Here is a 21,352-nt window from a genome sequence, read left to right on the forward strand (position 1 = left end):
GGGCCTGGGAGTGAGCAGGGTGTGTGGGCTTGAGACAGATAGGAAGCACCTTGTAGAACTCCTGGACTGGGGTGCTGACGACCACTGATTCCGCTTGCACCCGGCCCACCAGGAACTCAAGGTACTTCTCAAAGGCCTCCTGGTTCTTGATGAAGCACATGGCTACATCATCGTCGGTGCCACAGCTCTGCAGCTCCTTCAAGAAGCTGCCACAAAGAGGACAGTGTCAGCACCTCCCACTATCAACCAGCTCCAGACCCTCTTCTTGAGAAGAAGACCAGGATCCTAATGAGGGACCGAGTCCCAGGAAGGAGAGTATGTTGAGTCATGTGTGCAAGAAGTGTGTGGTTGTGTGCCCATTTGCCTGTGCATGAGTATGAACATACATTATATGTGCACATGTACAAAAGCAGTCACGTGTGGGTGCATACTTATGCAGGTTTTCTAATAGCATTCTTGCATATACACATAAACATGCACAGATATGGACACATGTATGTGTAGACATTTTGTGTGTGCAACGTAGTGTGCACATTTGTGGTGTGCATGCATCTTGGTATGGGTGTGTACATGTGTATTTTCATGTACACTTGTATGCCTAGGTGACAGTGCACATGTATAGAAACATGTAAATATGTATACATGTTGGCATGTATGCTGTGAGGTATGTACAGGTACAGGTTGTGAAATGTTCTGCATATCTATGAGCAGGCATGTTAGTATGAGTGTGCATATGTGTATACAAGTATTCACATACACGTCAAGAACATGGGCATGCTGTGTGGTAGCTATGCATCTAAACATGTATGCACTTGCATATGTGTGCCTACACATGGAGTCTACATGCATATGGGCTGTGTACACATGACTCAGAGGCAGGAATACTGCCGGATTTACCCTGCATAACCAAGATACCCAGTAAGGGAAGTTCTGCCTTGTGACATATTAGCACAGGCTGTCCTCTCCTCATTTCCTGCCCACCCTCCATGAGACCTGGCTTGCAAAGTAGGGGCTGTGTGCTCATATTCACATGTGCATGCACACGGCCCCACCCTCCCACCTGCTGTGGAAATGGCTGATGTCCTGCACATTACGAAAGATGACCGTCTTCTGGCTGGCCACAGCTGCGGGTACACGGGGAGATCGGTCCAGGTGCTTGATGTGGTGGCTCTCCAAGAACTGTAACTCACCCACAAAAGCCTGCTCTGAACTCAGCAACTCCTGGATGACAGAGCTGGCAGAAGGAGAAGCCATTAGGGGACTCAGTGACCACAGGCTCCTGTCCCTTTCAAGGCCCTGAGAACAGCATTGTCATAGGACGGCTTACTTTCGTATAGCCCCCATCCCCTCAGCAGCTAAATTCGGGTACTTTTTGCCTCCTGAAGCCCACGGTCAACTTAAAGGGGGTGAGAAGGGTCTGGGAGGAACCACTCACTCTCTGCATATCTGCCCCTCCCCCCAACCCCGACCAGGGAAGTGAGCTGGCATAGCCCATGTGAGGACAGCTGTAGGATTCAGTGTCAAACTAGTACCGACTCTGTTCTCTACCCCAACCCATCCCTGACACAGAGTAGGCATTCACAGGCCCCATAAAAGCAGCAGATCAGCACTCCATATGGACCCGGAAAGAGGGCAGGCAAAGGGTCCCTGTGAGCAGTGGGCCAGACAGGAAAAAGCTCTACCAGAAACTCACCTCAGCCTCGTTCTATACTCATCCTCAGACACAGCCTCGCCAGGGAACTCAGGGGCCTCAGTGGGCCCCCACTCAGGAGATAGCTGGAGAGGAATAGGTGTCAGTTAGAGGTCTGAGCTCTGGCTCTGCCCCTGTGGAGGCTGGGGGCTCCTGTCCTCCTAATGAGGACAATGCCAGGGTCCTCTAGGTTGGTGACCTAAAGACCCTCTCCCATGAGTCCCCCAGCCAAGTACCTTGAGCCTCTTGTCCAGGTAGGCAGGTGACACCCAGCCCTGCCTGGAAGGGCTGGATTTGGTGGGCTTGGTGCGTACAAGCCAGCGCAGGGGATGGGCTGAGTCCAGGACCTCCACATACTGGCCTTCTCTCAGGATGATGGCATCCTGCTCAGCTCCCAGGGGCAGATAATCAGCTGTGACCACGTAGATGTCAAAGATCTTATTGGGTAGGGAGAGAAATGAGTTGGGGGTGGGGAGGATAGAGTTGCCAGTTATGCCTCTCAGGAGCTCGCAGCAACCACCAGGGAGGGGAAGGTGGGAAGCCTCCCAGAGCCCTGGGTATCAGCCAACCCTGTCAAGTCCCAGAATACAGGGCAGAAGTCTTGGGGATATTCAGTGCAGGTACTGGCCCCAAACCCACCCAAATGGCAGGAAGCTGAACATTCTCCCTTGGCTTCACACACTCAGGAACTCTAGTTGGGGATACCTGTACTATTCATTGACATCTTATTACCTGGAACCTAAGAGGATGCCTGCTACACCACAGGGAGATGGGGAAAGGAGGAGGAAAGGAAGAAGGGCGGGTGAAAGGAGGAGGGAGGAGGACTCAGAAGAAGCAACCGGGTAGGACGGCCTCCAATGTATCTTCGGAACAGAAAGCAGACCCTGCTTCCCTCAAGCCAGGAGCTCATCTCCTGACGCCCAGTAACACACTCACGTTCCAAGACTTCTCTGGGGTCCTTCCCTGCACCTCTCATCTCTATACCATCTTCCAGGAGCCTCTTTCCCACCATGTTCCCCAAGAGCCCAGGCCCACCTACCTCACCACGGGAGTCTCCATCCTCTGACTCTGAGGAAGACTCTTGAACACTGGAGGAAGGACGTGACCGGCCATGCCGAGGAGAAGCAGATGGTGTCTTAGACTCCTCATCACTGTCACCTCCAGGCACCTGGAGTTTGGCTGGATGGGCACAAGAGTTGTGATGTCCCCCCAATACCCAGACAGTTTCCAGATCTCAGAGGCAAGGGAGCCCATGCCTCTGCTCAAGGGCACTTGACTCCAGCACCCCCTTGAGACACACACTACCGCCTCACCCTGCGAGACCGCCTCACCCTGCGAGATCTTGGCTGATACCATCTCGGTGATCTGTGAGGTGAGTTTCTGCAGGAACTCTTCTGTGCCCACCTCAGAAAGGGACAGGTGACTGTGGGCCTCCTCAGCCACCAGGGACTCACCTGGGGTGATAAAAGTGAGCCTCAACCAACCATCCTCCCCCAGGTATCTACGGAATATTTCCTACACCACAGGTCCAATTCTGGCCCTAAGGGATGGCAGACACACAAGGCCAGGCTTCCTGATGGTGCTGGGGTTGGAAGAGGAGAGCAGCCTCTAGAGTGGGGGTGGTGAGGCTAGCCATATGAAGTCATAGAAGGCTTGCTGTGGTCTGAGCCAGTGTGGCCTAACGACAATAACAGAGCAAGCCTGGGCCGAGGGGACATAGTAGATGCAGCTGAGGAACCGTGTAGGTGGCTAAGGATCAACAGGGCAGACGAGGGACAGCAGCCAACTGGGGAGTAGATGACACAGCTGGGATCTGGGTTATGACTTGGGCACAGTAGGCACAGTTGAACAGCAGGTAGCTTGTGGACAGCGGACACACCACCAGCAGGTGGCCATCATAGTTATGAGGTAGAGGGTGAAAAGAGGACAGCTGCATAGGGGTCAGATCTTGATTATTAGGCTGTGGGGGACCCAGAATATGGTTCATGCGACCTCTATTCTTGATCCAGGCTTGCTGGCCTCCACTGGGAGTGAGCTCTGAGTCTAGTCTAGGATTCCCTTGGGACCCCACGGGTTCCTAGATCCACTGAGGTCACAAATGGCTCTGACTCCAACTGACACTCAGCACAGGAGTATGAGGACCCCTGACCCAGCACTGTTGCCAGGCAACTTCTTTTTGCCCTGGCCTGGCTTGGGGCAAAGGGCTCAAGGTGTGCCCACCCTGCCTGTACCTTTCCTTTGCCCGACAAGATCAGCAAAACTTGCAGATTCTGACATCTGGGCTGAGACAGCTTGGCTCGTCCTGTGGAAACAGGGGCATCGTGAGAGGCCTGAGGTAGGAGCTACCACCTTCCACCTACCACCTTTCACCCTTGGACAGAGGCTCCTGACAGGAAAAGGGTCTGGAGGCAATGGTCTAGGACCCCAGTCATCATCCCCACACCAGAAGGATCCTGAGAAACCCTCATTTTACACTGGAGAAACTGAGGCATGGGAGGGAAGGGATGAGCCCAGGTACATAGCCTGTGCAAGCCACAGCTGGTCTGTACTGCGGGACACGCCGGTCACCAGCAGCATAGTTGTGCTGTTCCCAGTTTCCAGGCCTGGACTGTGATCTTGGCCCTGCAGCCTTCGGAGAGCCTCACTCACCCTTGCAGGAAGGAGGAAATGAGAGCCTCCTTCACTCTCTCCTGCTCCTCTTCTTTGGCCACTGTCAAGAGAGTAAGGAGCAATCAGCATGAATTCCTGGACCCTGAGGCTTCTAATCCCAGGTCCAGATATCCTCAGGACATTTGAGCTGCCCTGGGATTCTGCACTGTATTCTCTGAACCCTGAACGGGGACTGTTCTCAAATGGTCCTGCGCCACTCCTGACCGTGGTAACCAAGAACATGAACCTACCCTCAGAGTGCCAGCCCACAGAGGGTGGGGTGAGCCTCTGAAGCTGAGAGCTCAGCTCACTCTGGAGACCCCCTCTCCAGAGCAGGTGTGAGTGCTGGACCTGAGAGACCCTGAAACCCCACACCAAACTCTCCTGTACCATGAGACCTGACATGCTCTGGGGGTGTCCTGATGGGAGAATGAGAGGGGATAAGAGAAGTCTGGTCCCGGTACAGATGCTTAAGGTCAACGTGCCCACCCCCCAAAGGCCCCTGAGTCTGTACACTGTCCAGCTTTGGCGCCCCTCCCATGGACATGATCCTGCCTACCCCCTGACCCTTCACTCACAGCCAGAGATGTGCAGACTGGCAGAGCAGAGCGCCTGGCCAGCAGCATTGGTGGCAATGCACGTGTAGGTGCCCTGGTGCTGTCGGCCTACGTCCAGCAGGACCAGGCTATGTTGCTTGGAAGAACTGGCCATCGTGTAGCCAGGGGTATCAGGGCCAATCCACAGGACTCCCTTCTCTGCCTCCTCCTTGAGCCAATGCACACTGGGGGCCGGGTGTCCTAAGGGACACAGGGCAGTAAATCCATTCCTGATCGAGACAGAACCCCACCAGGAGCCAGGCCCTCCCCTGGGGACAGAGCATCATGGGTAGCTGTCATCCTGTGTGTGAGTTAACTCACCTTCCACCTTCACTGAAAAGGTGATGCTGGAGCCCCTCTTCACTTTCTTGGGGGTGAACTTCTCCAGGATTCGGGGTGGCACCAGCCTCTCATGAACATCTGGAAAGACATAGCCAACCCATAGGGATCAAAACAAAAGACCTTACCTCTGGTGTTCTAATCCCAGAGGATCCCCTGAAACCTGTGCCCACTGGTTATCCACACTTCTGTGGCAGCCAGCCCCAGGTTCATGCCCTCTGGCTTCCTGTGCATGGTCTACTACCCTCTCATGCCCCTCTGGAGCTATCTCACCTGGTTGTGGCTTCTCTTCTGGTTCACTGGGACCTGAAAACAGAGAGTCAGACTCTCAGCACACATGGGTGCTCTCACCCCTAACCATGCATGGTGCTGCACTGGTCCTGGTAGGCCATTCCCAGGGCAAAGATACCCAAACCTCTTGAAACCTCAGCCGGAGAGCATGAGGATGGCCACAGGCCACAGGGACCTGATGGGTGGCTTACTGTTACCCATTCCTGTTACCCGCAGCCTCCCCAGACCTGTAGCCTTTCTCCTCGCCCAAAAGCATGGACATGTGCACAACCCAGCAGCTTAAGAGCCACATGTTCCCAAGCTCTGGCAAAAGAAACCACAAGAAGAAGCACTGAGTCACTCATAGCAAGATAGATCTGGGGCAACTTTGGAATTCACTTTCCATGTTCAGGAAGAGGTGGGGGCTCAAGGCCACCGTGGTCACCAGTTCCCTGCAGGGCTGAATCCTGCACATCTGAGTCCCTCTGCTCACTGGAGCAATGACTGCAGAACACACGCCCTGAGGCTGATAGGGCTTGCAGCTCACCTCTGCTTAGTCCTTCAGGACACCCACCTCGGACCAGCAGCCGGGCTGACGAATAGGCGGCACCCACAGCATTGCTGATGTAGGCCGCGTACTGGCCGCTGTCCTCTCGGGTGACGGAGACAATCTCCAGGGTGTGCAGGGTCTTTTTGTCAGTCATGCGGATGTGGTCAGATGTGGTCAGGGGCTGGCCATCTTTGAACCAGTACAGTTTGGGGGCTGGATAACCTGAGGAAAACAAAGGCAGATGGTCATCCCAAGGCCATCTCCCAGTGATAACAGAAGACGCAGAACACAGGTCCCTCAGAGACCAAAGAGACGGGACACACATGACCACCCCAACACTGCTGGCTGGGACCCCCTCCCAACTGTGGCCTCTGTTCAGTGGGACAGTGCCAATCCTCACCAACTCCTCACCTTTCACCTTGAGCTGGAACTTGGCCAGGCGTGTGCCAGGGGCCACCTGGAGGTCTTTCAGTTCCTCCAGCACCTGGGGAAGCTGCCCCTCATCTGACTCCGTCCCCTCTTGCTCCCGGCTGGCAGGAAGGACAAACAAAGAGACATTCATAAAGCAGTAAGTAAGAAGGCTCAAGGCAGGAGGGCCACCAGGGTGATGTCAGACATGCAGGGATAGTGATGGTCCCCAAACCGAGAGATGGAGGTTGGAAACAGAGCTGCCATGGCTTACTGGAAGTCACCAAGATTTGGCTTGCCAATTCAAACGCCCTGACTCCCACCCCCGGACAGCAAGATTGCCTCTTCAGAGGCCCTGGGAGAGTCAGCCACTGGACTATTTCATCTCTGAGGGATCCTACCTGGACAGGTATCCCTGGGCGCTGAAGTAGGATGAGGTCTCGGTAGCATCAGCAGCAGTGTCATAGTCTGTGCTGGTCACTGGAGAAGGAAGGGAGACTCTGGTCAAAGTCTATAACACATGTGCACCAGGTCCACCTTGTCCCTATGAGGCTCTGACCATGCTGTCTTGAGGCATGCTACCTGCACTCAACATGGACAAGGGCAACGGCTTCATACAGCTGCCCTGCCCCAGCCTGTGACTGGGCCCACACTTGCAGGCTGTTACTAACTGCAAGCCTCTCCGGCCCAGTGATCTATAGCTGTCAATTTGCAGTCTTCATCGATTACAATGGCACATGTAGAACCTTCTGGTTCCGTGAGATAATGGCCTCAAAACCAACTGCTGGGGACTTTCTACAGGAGATAGTAAGAGGGACAAGCTTTCTCTATGGTTACACTGTTACACACAGAAGGTTCATGCCTCAAGACATTAATCTTGGGCTGGCCAGGTGGATGGTGCAGTGGGTAAAGGTGCTTGCCAGCAAACCTAGTGACCTGAGTTCAATCCCTGGAACCCAGTTGGTTGGAGGAGAGAACCAACTCTCACAAACTGTGCTCTGACAACCATACAAGTGCCATACATTCACACACACACACACACACACACACACACACACACACACACACACACATACACACACACACGTGTGCACACATGCATGCATGTACGCACGTACACCCACACAATGTATAAAAAAAAAACCAATCAGTGTGGTATTGGCATTAGGAGTTGGGTCTTTGGGAGCTGATCAGACAGTGGCCAAGCCACCCTAGAGACACCAGCTGAGTCCAGCACGCACATTCCACACGAAGCTCAGCCTTGGTGGAGGAGACGCCCATGCTGTTCTCCGCCAGGCAGCGGTACACTCCCATGTCTGCCGGCACCACGGCTGTGATGATGAGCTGGTGACCCCCCTGTTGGTCCTCATTGATCATGTAGTGGTCATCCTCTTCTAGCAACTTCCCGTCCTTGAACCAGCGCACACTGGGCACAGGCTGGCCTGTTACCACGCAGTCGAAGCTCATGGGGTATCCGTCCTGCACGTCTTGGTTCTGCAGCTCCGTCAGGAACACTGGGGCTGGCACAGGCAGAGAGAGGGCGCTGAGAATCAGCCATGGGGTGCCCATCATACCCAGATACATGCAGGTTGCCACCAGACGGTGGTGTGAAACAGCAGCCTTTCCTATAAGGGGTTTCCCAAACTCCACAACTAGACACCCCAAGCTTTTCTCCCTTCCTCGCTCTCTAAACATTTGTTCTTGGTTCCCAACTATCATGAGTCTGAGAAGCGGATAACTAGAAAAGGCAGACAGAAGAGGGCTACAGGCTAGAGCTTCAGTGGGGCCTTAAACCCAGAACCCCCAACCTGGGAAGAAGTCCCAAGACCCAGCACTGAGGGTCATTCATTATAAGCTCCACAGTGCACACCGATGTTGTCTTACTTTCAGTAACTGACATGGAAACTACCATAAGGAACGGTACCCCTAGTAAAAGACAGAACTGAGGTTCAAATTCAGCTATTTAACCTCAAAGTCAGAGCTTTGCCACCGCCATAGGCTGGGAGACAACCAGTCAGAGCTCCCTTCTGCCTCAGTCAGCCTCCACCCTCTTCTCTACCCTCCCTCAGGCCAAGCTCCCCACCCCAGGCCGCTGCAGCCCACAGACTCACTCACCAGCATCTGAAGTCTGCAGGCCAGGTGTCTTTGCAAGTGGCACCGCAGGGATGACAGTGGGGGCCACCTTGCCAATGCGCATCTCCACTCCCCGGGGCCCCTGCTCCCCTAGGCTGATCTCCACCCCGATGCCCATGGTGGCAAACATGTCACGGAAGCAGGTGACTGCCCGGTGGGCCTCTGCAAGTGACTCAAAACGGATGCACACAAAGTTTTCATCCTCTCGGTATGTTTGCCAGTCTGCAGGCTCCTCTGGCTCCATGGGGCCTTCGTCAGCACTGAGGAAGAGCTCCTCTTCTGAAAGCTCAGCTGGGCTCTTGGTTCGGAAGAGACGATGCAGGCGTCGTGCTGCCCGGCGGAAGGCATCGTCCAGCTCACCTCCTGAGGAGCTCTCAGCCTCACTTTCTGTCCCACTGACCATTACGCAGGCACTGTGGCTCACGCTTCCAAACTTGGTGCTCACCTGACAGGTGTAGCGACCAGAGTCAGTGGGGCCCAGGCCAGTGACCAGCAGAGAGCAGGTACCGTCCTTGAGCTGGTCTATGTGGTAATGGCGCCCATCTGTTAACTCTACGCCATCCTTCAACCAGCAGGCCCGCACGTCAGCCTTGGTGGACACCACACACTCCAGCCGCAGCACATCCCCAACCTGTGCCTCTGTGTCCCCAAATGTCCGTGAGAACACGGGGCCTCCCTGCTGCTTCATCTCCTTCCTCACTTTGTAGCCCTTAAAGGCAGCCTGGATCTTCACAGCGGCCTTGTCCAGGGATGGATCCTTCAAATCTGCTGCGTTCAAATCTCCCGGCAGTGGGCATGTGGGCACAACCCGCTCCTGCTGCTTTTGTGGCTTCACAGACGTGGCCACCTGGGCCTCATGCTACAGACACAGGATGTGAGGTCAGAGCAAGACAGGGACATGAAGACCAGAACACTCCAGGCCCAGGACCCCTCCAGCACACCATGTCTCCAGCTCAGTGGTCGCCCAGGCGCTTGCTGGAGCCCTGCTACTTCTGCTCTGCAAAGCAAATGCTCTTCCTAGAAATCAAGGGATGGGGTGACCCAGAGGGGGACCAGCAACCTTATGGGGGATATCAGAAAGGCCATTCTCATCTCTTCAGGGAAATGTAACTGTTTAGTAGGTGTGGGGGTGGGTATATGGGAAATGCAAAAAAAAAAAAAAGATAGTCACGCAGCTGGTTGTGTGGGTGGATGGGTGGTGGGAGGGTAGCTGATGGTGGACGGATGGAAGGATAGTTGGGTAGATGGGTGGGTGCACACGTCAGCAGAAACATAAATGAACAGGCGAGCAAATACAGGAATAACTAGCAGGTGAGTGGTGAGTGGAGGACAATGCACAAATGTCTGAATGAAGGGAGGGACAAGCAGATGATGGATGGGGGGATAATGGATAGATGGATGACTGAGCAAACAGACAGCATAAATGGATAAAGGGATGATCCAAAAAATAAGTACAGGAGGTATGGATAGAAGATTGTTGGACAGGCGGGGGGAGTTGGGTTGACAGATAAGTGGCCCAACAGTTCAGCATGTTCAGAAGTGATGGAGAGTGGGCAGATGGGTGGACGAATTGGAAATAATGAACAAATGGGCAGATGGACGGACAGGGCTAGAGAAGGATGTGTGGATTAGTGGACAGACCGATGTACAGATGAAAGGAGAGACGGTGAGCAGATCATGTGGACAGACGGATAGATGCAGATGGAGGAGTGGACGGTAAATGGATGGATGGATGTTAAGATGAGAAGGTTATGAGCTATGGGTAGATGGCATTGAGCCTGATAAATGGATAGGCGAGTCACGGGATTTGAGATGGGCACAGAAAGGGATGGTGAAGATCTGAGACCTCCCGGCCCCCTTCTTGCCGCCAACTAGGAGGCTCACCTTGCTGGCCAAGGGTGAGATCCCAGGACCCCCGGCCTTCTTGAGGTAGGTAATTAGGGAAGGGGTGCCAGCCCGAGACTCGTCATCAGAGCTGGTGTGTGAGAGGTCAGCTTCTCCTGTGCGTGCGAGCTCATCGGCTGTGGAGTAGCCCTCAGAGAGGTCAGGAGCCGCCTCTTCTGCCTCCTGCCGCAGATGCTGCACACGGCTGTCTTCCTCGGGCAGCTCACTGATGGAGTCCAGCGTGGGCTCCCGGCTCATGCGACGCTTCCGAGCAAGGGCCTCCCAAAGCAGATGCAGGTCACCCTCCTGGGCTGCCTCGGGAGGCAGGCTGGGCTGTGCAGGGACCTCATCCTCCGAGCCCGAGGTCACGACCACTGAGGAGGGCAACAGAATAACCACCAGGTGAGGTCAGACAGAGCCACCAGCCCAAGCCTGCCTATGCTGCTGCGTGGGGTCTGACCTGGCTGTGGTCACCCGGGCCCCTGTTCTCCATCACGCACCAGGTACCTTTACCTATTCTGAGGTGCTCCAAGCCTCAGATCCTTACCCCCATTCCTTCTCTGCCTCAGTCTACCTCCTGCAAGGGGCCTACAGTAAACTCAACCAGGACAGGAAATATCTCAGCAAAAATAAATTAGATCTCTTTCCACCTATTCAGTCCTACTGCTGGTACAGGAGCCCAGGTTCACAGGGACATTGGCACTACATAGAGAGGACACTCGTACACCGGAGCAGGCTCAGTGCAGTGGGGAAGGCAAGAGGGGGAGACCCTAATGCAGCATGTGGTTCAGAGTGCAATGGGTGAAGGAGGTACCCAGAACACAGAGGGCTCTGATCAGGAGGGCTGAGCTAAGGAATGGAACAATTGGGAGAGCATGGGGTGAGGGGCAATAGATTCTTGGTGTAGGTAGGACCTCAGGCACAGGGGAGCAGGAGAAGGTTAAGAGAAAGGGAGGGTCATAGTGGGGACGTGCTAGAGTGCAGAGGGAGCTTCTCAGGGTGATGCTCAGAGTTGGGTGGGTGACAGTGCTGACAGTGTGCAGTGTTGGAGCGCCTCAGAATGCAGAGTACACTGAAAGGAAGCCATGATCCAAGTAGAAACAGCTTTAGAAAAGGTCTCCAAACTCTTGTGGGCAGGGGTCCCAGAACTTAAGAAATCCACCACCAACCTTACTCAGGGACATGGGGCTGAATAATTCAGTCCCATGAGACCTGGCTCATCTGGCCAAGCCTTGGTTTCTCCGCATCTCAAGTGGAGTTGTGGAAAGGAATCTCAGCTTTACCTCCAGAACACATCAAAAAGAAAGGCCAAATCAATGCTTCCCCACTCCCAGAGCATCCAGCTCCAGAGCCCAGACGCACCATTGAAAGTAGAAGCTCCTGAGGAGGGCAGGCCCTGGATGGGACCACAGCGGTACTCCCCCTGGTCTTCGGTCCTAAAGCCCTTGATCACCAGCATCTGCCGCTGACCCTGAGAGAGGACCTCAAAGTGCCCACTGGGATGGATGCGCTCTGTTCCCTTGTGCCAGACGACCTCGCCAGCATCAGCTGCCACTTCCAGCTCCAGACACACATCTTCACCAACCACTGCTCGCCGTGTTGCTGGGGCTGGGGCAGGGGCTGGGGCTGGGGCTGGGGTTGGGGTTGGGGCTGGGGTTGGGGCTGGGGCTGGGGCTGGGGCTGGGGCTGGGGCTGGGGCTGGGGCTGGGGCTGGGGTTGGGATTGGAGCTGGGGTTGGGGCTAGGGCAGGGGCTGGGGCTGGGGCTGGTTTAGGTTCCATTGGCTCTGCTAAAGAACGGTGTCCACAGAGAATAGGCCACATCAGCCAGTGTCACCGGCCCACCCTATAAGGCTCCCTCTGTCCACCTTGCAGAGCTGAGCATTCTTGTGGACTGGAAGCCATAACTCACCTATCTTGACCATCTGGGGCAGATGTACAGGCTCCCCAGCTCCTGCCGGACCCACGGCTGCCACTCGGAAGCGGTAGGTCTTCCCAGAGACCAGGCCGTCCACCACACACTCTGGGCCAGGTACCAACTCATGGCACAACTGCCACTGGCCTGTGGATGCCTCCTTCATCTCCACACGATAACCACATAGACCGCCGCCGCCGTCACTCACGGGAGCCACCCAGGATAGGGTCACAGAGTGGTCACTTCGACCCACTACTTCAGCATCTTCAGGGGGATCAGGGAGAGCTGCACGGAAGAGGACAGGTTAGCATACACACTGGGGCCTGCAGCCCTGCCAGCGGTTGCTGGGCTCCAGGACTAGACTTGGCATACACTTTGGGGGAGACTCCTGGATGCGTTCTGTAGGAGCCTGAGCCCAGTGGCACAGACTGATCTGGGAAGCAAAGGCTTCTGAAGCCTCCAAGGGTTGGTGTGTGCAGCGTGGCATCCACCACTAAGGGCAGCCATGGGGACTGGAAGACCTCCTTTTTCTTGACCCTTCCCCCCAAGAGCAGGGCTTGGATCTGCACTAGACAAAGAAGAAGGGGACAGAGTAAGATCTCAAGGGACTCTGGATTCAGGCAGTGCTCAAGGTTGAGCACAAGCACCTCTAGTCAGTCACCCTACTGGCCCTGCAGGAGACACTACCCTCAGGCTCTGAGGGTCTAATGGGACCGCACAGAATCCAGCTCTAGATGGTCACCCATCTGAGGCAAAGAGGTTTGGGGGTTAGGGAGGTGGGGCTTGGGTGTGCCTCAGACACAGACTATAGGGAAGGGATCGCTGCCAACCACTCACCCAACACAGAGAGGCGTGCAGAGGCCACGGCGTCACGTGCTGCAAATGTGACCTCTCCTGCGTGCTGGGGCTGGGCGTTGCTCAGCGTCAGGGCATGGTGGCTGCCATCTGCGGTGACTATCCAGTCAGCGTCATCAGGTTGGATGGCAGCCCCGTTGATGTACCAAGTAGCCTCGCCCACAGGCAAGGCCTCACTTAGTATGCAAGTGAAGCAGACCTGCGTACCAGCTTTCACAGATGCGTCTTGTGGGGGCTCCAGGACCTCCAAGCGCCAGCCTGCGGGGAGCAGGATGGATGAGCACTTGCAGATGTGCATTTGCAGAGGGTGGGGGTGCTCCAGATAAGGAGTGCAAGGCCCCTGGCCCTTACAAAGCCTCCTTCCACCCAACCTCAGGTTGGCGGTGTCTCAGACTGACAATTCACGTAATTCTCCTGGACCAGGAAGGCCTCATGTTGGGAAGTCTAGAAGGTCAACAACCCTCACCCACAGGTCCCACTGTCACTGCTCTGATGGCCCCCAGAGCCTCTGAGGGGGGAAGTCCTGAGAGATCTCAGGTAGGTCCATCAGGAAGGTGTCTTAGAGACTTCCTTTGCCTCTCCATTTCCTTCCCCACTCTCCAGCCCACTGTCTCTAAATCCCTGTAGACTAAGGAGGTCCAGCCACCTATGGGAAGAGTCTGAAGACAGCCACCAACTCTCCCAGCCAGGTAGAGCCTTTGTTGGAAGGGATCCTAGAGACATCGCTCTTCTCACTGGGGTCCCCACCCCTGAAGAGTGGCAGTTCCCAGCTGTCAACTGAAAATCACTCTGGAAAGGACTGCCTCACATGTGGCTCTCATCTCTGACGTCAGTCCTTCCATCCTATTCAGTTCTGCTGGGCTAACAGGACAGTTTGGGAGGCAGGAAGAACGCAAATCCAACACTCTTCCCTTCCTGCACAGATCTGAGGGATCTCAGAGGACAGCTTCCCATCCGACCCCCTTCACTACCGCCTCTGCTCACAGCTCAGCCTCCAGTGGAAGAGTCTCATCCCATCCCATCGACCCAACAGAATCCTCCCTCAGTCTGGCACCTCTCACAGTGAGGAAGGCAGACGTGACCACATCCCCTGCCAGGAAGGTCACTCGGCAGCTGTCCTGTGGCTTCAGGTTTTTGAGCAAAAGCAAGTGGCGCAGTCCGTTCTCAAAGTAGACCACCTCCACGTTTGCTGATGTGTGCACAGGCTCATCGTCTAGTAACCAGGTGTGGGCAGCCACTTCCGGCTGGGACAGCTGACACTCGAACAGAGCTTCGCCGCCCTCCAGTGCATCCACATTCTCCAGGCCACGCACCACTGTGTTCTTGGCTGCAGAGGAAGTCGGGCTTGGAGTTTTGTGCTTCCAGCAATTCTTCACTACTGTCTCTTGCAAGAACTCCCCCCGCCTCCCAAACTATCAAGAGCCAAACAGAACAGGACCCCAGCAGCCACCATGGAGGGTGGCATTCAGGGTCCCCAGGAGGAGGTGTGGTTGTCCAGCCCACCCATCCCATCACCCTCTCCACATTAGCGTTGGGCTCCACATCACTGAGGGCATCCCGTGCCTCACAGATGGGAAACCACATAGGTGTTCACAAGCCAGAACTTCATGAACCCAGACTCAGGCCCTCTGGGGATGCAGGGCTGTGTTCTTTCCCACAATGGGGTCTGCAGCTTCAAGATGGGGGCCACACCCTTTCCTCAGGTCCCTAACAAGCACCGCTAGGCCTGTCCTGATGCCTGGGATGCTTTCCTCAAATTTGTGTCGGCCGGAGACCTCCCAAGTTCATACCCCTCCCCTCTTGCCAGCTTTGTTAGCCACTTTCTCATAGCAGCCGCAAGCTCACGAGACTGTGCCCTAACTTGATATAGCTCCATGTCACCACCCATATAGATGTTCTCAGGGTAGAGCTCATCTGCATCACGAGGCTGTCGGCCATTGCCTGCCTTCCTACCACGATTCTGTCAAGCCTGCCTGCCAGGTGGCCTCACCTTGCACTTGGAGCAGTGCCACAACTCGAGTGCCCGCAGCCTCACAAGAATAGATGCCACTGTCACAGGGCAGGGCCGGCCTGAGGGTCAGCCTGGCTACGGTCCAGTCCTGCTCTATGATGACACGGTGCCCATCCGCGCACACCTCCCGCTCGTTCATCTTCCACATGGCCTGCACGGGCCGCGAGTACTGGCAGAGGAGCTCGGCCGAGCCACCCTCCTCCACCACCAGGTCCTGCATGGCACTCACCACCTCCACTGTGGGATCTGTCGGCCAACATGCCACACGTGCATCAGCCCCTGGGACAGTGCCACCATGGCCCACCCGCCTTCTGCTGCCCGTGTTAGTGGCTTCAGCCGCTGTAAGCATGGCATTTTGGTGGGCAATGGCTTAGCAACAGGTGCCTGGCAGGTGGCCAGGAAGGGGGAATCCATCATGGCTGCCCAAGAGCCCTGTACACCAGACATGCCTCATTCTGCCCATGACAGATGACAGTGCCAGGCTGTCTGTCCAGGCTGGGCCCCTTTTGCCCAAGGTGAACCCATACGTCCCATTTTAAACACACCTGGACCCCAAGTCCTGGCAGTCTGAAGCTACAGACCATCTTGTCCCTCTCCAAGAGTGTAAAGCCACTTGCTGATACCCTTGGGTCCCCTCCCATCCCCACCTGTCGAAATCCTACTCAACCAATGGCTATTCATCCTGGCTCTTTCTACGAGGGCTTACAGGAGGCCTTAGGCTGAGGCACTGGATGAAAGATTTGGATGAGCTGTTTGGAGTCCCTGGCAGCTGGAGTCTTCTGCCTTCCCTGCCCAGCCAACTCCTCCCCAGAAGGGTGCCCACAGGAAGAAAAGCAGTGTGCACAGGGGCAAACCAAAACCAGAAGCAATGGTTTCTCCATCAGGAGCCCAGGAAACACCACCCTGCACACCGCCTTTTCTGGCTGGGATGTCTAGCCGGTACGGTGGTAAACAAGGTCAGTGTGCGCAGGTCCCACATGGGGAGTGTACAGGCCGGTCTCCAACTAAACAATTCATGGAGACTAAACTTCCCACTCGGGAAGTGAATGGAAGCTCCTCTTCTGCCCACATGGAGCTATTCTGGGTAATGGTAGGCACGGAGCAATGCCCAGTCTATGACCCTTGGGGTCAGTACTTGACACTCCTCAATTCCCTGGAACTCTGCAGAAGGCATGCGGGGACAGCAAGAGCAGAAGCACCAGCGTGGGGAGGTCCCCATTGGCCAATACCTTTGACCAATAACTTGGCTGTGGAGACCAGGGGCCCCGTGCGGAAGGTGATGGTGCCTGAGTCAGCCACCCCCAGGCCCGAGAGCGTGAGGGAGTGAACAGTACCCTCTCGTACAGTCATGGCACTCTCAGGGCTGTTCTGAAGCAGGGTGCCATCCAGCCACCAGCGGGCCTCTGGCCCACCTGCTCGAGATACCTCACAGGAGAACGTGGCCACCTCCCCCGCGAAGACATCCACATTCTGCAAGCCTCGTACCAGGCACAGTGCTGCCTCTGTGCAAGAAGGTGAGAAGGAAGTCTGGGCTGGGGCTCCCTGGGGCCTATGGGGTGGGGGACACCCTCAGGGGCACTGGTGTGGGAAAGTGATCCAACAGCCAGATTGTTCTCTGTCCCAGTTCTTAACACAGAACCTTCCGAATGTCGCAAGTGTTCTTATACATAGCCAACACCTACTGATCACATCAGAGGCTATGCTAATGAGGTGCGAGCTTCAGGAAGGGGCTGGTCACCAGAAAGACCCAGTGACAAGAGGCTTCAAATCTCTAACCCTAACCACCAGTCTCGGGGAGAGCAACAAGGCTGGAGGTAAATGTAAGCGAATCTGATGAACTTCAAGATTTGGGGTACCAAAGAATGGAGCATGACCAATGGACAATGGAAGGGTCACCTGTCGACCGCCCCCCACACCAGCTGGTCTTGGTTGCTAGGTGGTGTCCTGTGTGATGAACCAGTAACCATAACCGTTTCATGACTCTCGGCTGTCCTAATTGGCAAACCTAAACTGGGCAAACCCAGGTGGAGAGTGCCCGCCTCACTCACACTCACGTAGTCCGAAAGCTTAGGTTTGCAACTGACTTTGCTGGTGGAGGCGTCCTGGTGGGACTGAGCCTGTAACCAGCGAGTCTGTGCTCACTTAGGGTGGTGCCAGAATTTAATCAAGTTGGTATCTGTTGGAGAATGGCTTGGTGTGTGGGGAACCCACTGTTCTAGTCAGGTGTCCTGCGTTGTACAAACTGTAGAGGGAGAACTGCAGTAAGAACGTCGTTCCCAGCAACTGGGGTCCCAAGTGGCTTTACTAGGACAATCTTGAGATTGACTGATAAGAGCCACCAGGGATCTTCTGGGATCAGGTACTACCCAGACCAGAACAACTTGGACCAGAGCTCCAGAAATCCATCCCAACCAGTTGGCTGGGAGAAAAACAGATGATCCACACCCAGCCCGCCAAAAACCGTGAGGTAATGAACACCCACACACAGTCAGAGCACTCCTGCCTTCATCCTCAGGAGGCCAACCGCACCTATCTGGCATCTTTTCTGAAAGAACAAAGGATAAACGCTACATTTGGGGCTCTTTCTGACAACACGTGTCTCTTCTAACCTAGTATGGGCAAGAAGGGGGTGTCCCAGGACCTGTTGCTCCGTGAGTATGGGGCTGAATCAGTCCCAGGACCTGTTGCTCCCTGAGTATGGGGCTGAATCCCAGGAAGTAGCTTTGCATTCCGGGGGCGGGGGAGGGTAGAGGCAGAGGGGAACGCTATCTGGATGTCCTCCAAGACTCTGCCAACCTTAGGACTCAGGGGCCTTATTTGCTGGGTACACTGCACCCCAGCACACAGCAGGCTCCAAGCTCAGGAGCCTCACTGGGGTAAATGCCCTCCACCTGGTTCCCTTGCATCCCATCCTCTTGAATGGGCATTTGGAGCAATCACAGCAGGTGGATGGCCAAAGCACTCCAGGGCATTAACGATTTCATTGCTGACTTTCCCATGCCCCAGGCCAGACAGGAAAAAACCAGCAGTCTCTTTCAACACTTGCTACCTGGAGGCAGGCAAGGAGGATGCCACCACCTCCCTCTGTTTCTCTCTGAACGTTTACCAGATGCCTTCTCAGTAATTGAAAATTGGCAAAGTCCAGATCCCTCTGTTTCATTTGCTACCATAGCACGAATGAGGCTGAGAAGAGTCATCCAGGATCCATTTAGAAGGGCATCAGTACCCAGGAAGACAGGATAGCCCCCAGGATCACCCCAGAATGCTCCCTTAGAAGTCTCTGCATGCAGTCTCCCAACGACTGTCCTCTAACACCAATTCCCAAGCCCGGCCATCACAAAGCCACCTGTATGCTCACTTCCCCTTAGGCCCCACAAAGCTACAGACGGGGCAGCTCTCTCAGAATGGGAACATCTAGCTTAGAGAAGGGCTGAAGCACATCCTGCAGTTCCATGTCGCCCCCCGAGTAAACACAGGTCCTTTCTGCCCTGCCCCTACACAAGACAACCATGAAATTCTTCACCAGTCAACTTAAAGGCATTGGCACTTGGTAGCCTTTCTCGGCCCCTCAGGCCATGTTGTTGACTGTGTCGGGCAATCTCTAAAGTTCCAGGGGAATGGGATTCAGAATATGCTCTGTTCTCCACCTCCAGCTCCCCTCAGCAGCTGAGGGTTCCATTATAGCAAAGCTACATCCATCCCGAGATCCTAGACATGAAGGGTAGGAGATCAGAGGTTTCATCCAATGGTGAATAGATAGTTTGGATGCAAATAAGGGTTTGAATAGATGTGGAGATGAGTGGATGGATGGTGGGAAGGTAGATGGATGAACGGTTGAGTATTAGGCAAGTTAATGGGTGTATAGATGGTAGATGGGTGAATGGTTGAATGATAAGTAAATTAATGGATTATAGATGGTGGAAGGGTGAATGGTTATATGTGTGAATGATATGAATGGAAGGTAGATGGATGGACAAACATGAGTAGCTAGATAAATAGGTAGCATGATGTGGAAGATGGATAATAGATGAATGGAATATTGACGAAGGGTAGGCTTCGGTGGGAGACAAATGGTGACTGTAAATGGATGGATGCATGGGAGATGGGTAGAGGATAAATCAGTGAGACGTTGATGGAGGCACCGGTGGGATCACACTGAGAACAGGGCTAGGGCAGCATGGGAAGGTTGCTCAAAGCCAAGCTCTACTGGATGGACATATTCTGGGGACAAGGTGTACTTTACACTGAAGGTTCCTGAAGTCCTGCCTGCCAGGCACAGGCCACATTTACAATGGTCACAACCACACGTGTGTCATGAGTGATCTCTAAGCGTTTTGAGAGAGTAAATGGACATCAACATGGACATATATGCATGTAAAAGGACCCGAACCACACAGTTGACCCTTGCCTCCATGTGAGGCCCAAGCCCAGGTTAGCCAAACTCTCTAACACTTCCAGGAGGCAGTGGCAGTTCTGGCCTGAGATAGCATATACTGAAAAATTGCCAGCCCTACTGTAAAACTCACAGCTGGGAGTCTTGGGCTTCTAAGCCCTCTGCAGCAGCTGCAGTGCTAGGAGACAAAGGACGTCCACTGGGAGGGGCTGAGGTAGGATAGGGTGCCCACCTGTGACCTTCAGCTGGGCCTCTGAGGAGCATGAGCCCACTTGGAGAGTGATGGTTCCGGCATCCTCGAGGGTCACCTGAGGAGGCAAGAGGAAGATGCTTGGCTTACACCCAATCCTGACCAAAAGGGGTCAATCCATCTTCCCAGGCCCCAGTGAAAAGGACTTGTCACCTCCCCAACCCTATACCCTGGAAGAAGATCTTCCCTAATGAACTCAGAACTTTCTATGCAGGCAGGAGCAGAACCCCACCTTGTGCAGAGTGAGCGAGTAGAGTGTGCCCTGCTCCACAGTGATGTCATTCATCTCATTGCACTGCAAGGGAACTCCTCCCAAAGCCCAGCGAGCCTCCTGGCCCGAAGCCCTGGACAGCCGGCACTGGAAATGGGCATCCTGGCCCTCGCTGAGCTGCACATCCTTCAGGGGCTCCAGAACGGTCACCTCGGGGACTAGACATGGAAGCATAGTCATCAGTCTTTGCATCCAGAATGTTCCCTCAAATGATAGAGCTCCCACACCCCTGGAGTCACAAGCTACCTCAACCCAATCCCCGAGAATAATCCCATAGGAGCATGCTACCAACCCCCTCTCTAGATCCATGTCAAGAACACACCCCGGGCTCAGGCCCACAGAGAATCTAGATGTAGCCTAGGGCTTGGACAGTCTGAAGAATCTCTGAGGGATAGTAGGTAGGTTCTAAGCACCAAGACTATATGAGCTTCTGGGAAGCCCACTGTACCTGCCTACCGGCCAGATCCGCCTGTGAAATTACCACACAGGTCCTCCTCACAACCAGAGCCTCAGCCTCCAAAGAGTGTTTATCTGTATTTTCCAAATTTGCCTAGGCCTGGACATTCTCCTCCCAGGAGAGGGAAGGCCAGACCCCCCAGAGCCAGGTACCTCGGACTGTGAGCTGAGCAGAAGATGAATGGCTGCCCACGTGGAAGGAGACAGTACCAGCATCATCCAGTGTCACACCCTTCAACTGGAGCACATGGGTACAGCCGTCTCCAAGAACAGCCACCTCTGTCACTTCATTGCTCTGCAGTGGCAGACCTTGGAGATGCCACTGCACATCTGTGGCTCCTGCCTGTGACACCTTGCAAGTGAACTCCACATCCTCATCAGCCTGCACCTCCATGTCCACCAGTCCCTGCACAATGGTCACCTCAGGCTCTAGGGGAGGGGCAAAAGAGGAGAGAGGGTCTTTATCAGTCTGAGCCAAATCCCAGTGGCCTCCTTTCCCAAAAGCCTTCCTTGACATCCAGAGCTCTTCTGCTACCCAGCACAACAGGTCACTTGCTGGGCTTGCAAGCATGGGAGCTGAGATGGGACACTTGTTTTCCCATTGTCCAAGAGGGAAACTGGTTACACAAGGCTGTGGTTGATATTGCTGCCAGCCCTATCTTGGCTAGGTCACCATGAAGCAAA

At 54.8% G+C, this 21,352-nt stretch overlaps 1 protein-coding gene across 11 annotated transcripts in view; it reads right to left on the reverse strand.

Annotated features, from left to right (window-relative positions):
* Obscn (obscurin, cytoskeletal calmodulin and titin-interacting RhoGEF) overlaps positions 1 to 21,352 on the reverse strand; it is a 150,547-nt gene that overhangs the window by 32,692 nt on the left and 96,503 nt on the right. For 7 of the 11 annotated variants that reach the window (XM_087574963.1, XM_087574961.1, XM_087574959.1 and 4 more), the window contains 24 exons: positions 20,822 to 21,097; positions 20,174 to 20,370; positions 19,924 to 19,999; positions 14,342 to 14,614; positions 13,270 to 13,545; positions 12,430 to 12,717; positions 11,882 to 12,307; positions 10,520 to 10,893; positions 8,618 to 9,494; positions 7,744 to 8,022; positions 6,904 to 6,982; positions 6,506 to 6,624; positions 6,119 to 6,316; positions 5,548 to 5,580; positions 5,257 to 5,355; positions 4,918 to 5,136; positions 4,340 to 4,400; positions 3,922 to 3,992; positions 3,022 to 3,144; positions 2,730 to 2,869; positions 1,927 to 2,127; positions 1,694 to 1,776; positions 1,061 to 1,234; positions 50 to 206 (listed from right to left, as the gene is read on the reverse strand). In XM_087574963.1, coding sequence (XP_087431089.1) covers positions 50 to 206; positions 1,061 to 1,234; positions 1,694 to 1,776; positions 1,927 to 2,127; positions 2,730 to 2,869; positions 3,022 to 3,144; positions 3,922 to 3,992; positions 4,340 to 4,400; positions 4,918 to 5,136; positions 5,257 to 5,355; positions 5,548 to 5,580; positions 6,119 to 6,316; positions 6,506 to 6,624; positions 6,904 to 6,982; positions 7,744 to 8,022; positions 8,618 to 9,494; positions 10,520 to 10,893; positions 11,882 to 12,307; positions 12,430 to 12,717; positions 13,270 to 13,545; positions 14,342 to 14,614; positions 19,924 to 19,999; positions 20,174 to 20,370; positions 20,822 to 21,097 — 5,099 coding nt within the window. Of the gene's footprint in view, positions 1 to 49; positions 207 to 1,060; positions 1,235 to 1,693; positions 1,777 to 1,926; positions 2,128 to 2,729; positions 2,870 to 3,021; positions 3,145 to 3,921; positions 3,993 to 4,339; positions 4,401 to 4,917; positions 5,137 to 5,256; positions 5,356 to 5,547; positions 5,581 to 6,118; positions 6,317 to 6,505; positions 6,625 to 6,903; positions 6,983 to 7,743; positions 8,023 to 8,617; positions 9,495 to 10,519; positions 10,894 to 11,881; positions 12,308 to 12,429; positions 12,718 to 13,269; positions 13,546 to 14,341; positions 14,615 to 15,277; positions 15,545 to 16,527; positions 16,801 to 19,923; positions 20,000 to 20,173; positions 20,371 to 20,821; positions 21,098 to 21,352 lie in introns of all 11 variants that reach the window. The other 4 variants (XM_087574962.1, XM_087574958.1, XM_087574957.1 and 1 more) reach the window with 1 other exon arrangement.

This window comes from Rattus norvegicus, chromosome 10 (assembly GCF_021556685.1).
Source record: "Rattus norvegicus strain SHRSP/BbbUtx chromosome 10, alternate assembly SHRSP_T2T, whole genome shotgun sequence".
NCBI classification, from domain to species: Eukaryota; Metazoa; Chordata; class Mammalia; order Rodentia; family Muridae; genus Rattus; species Rattus norvegicus.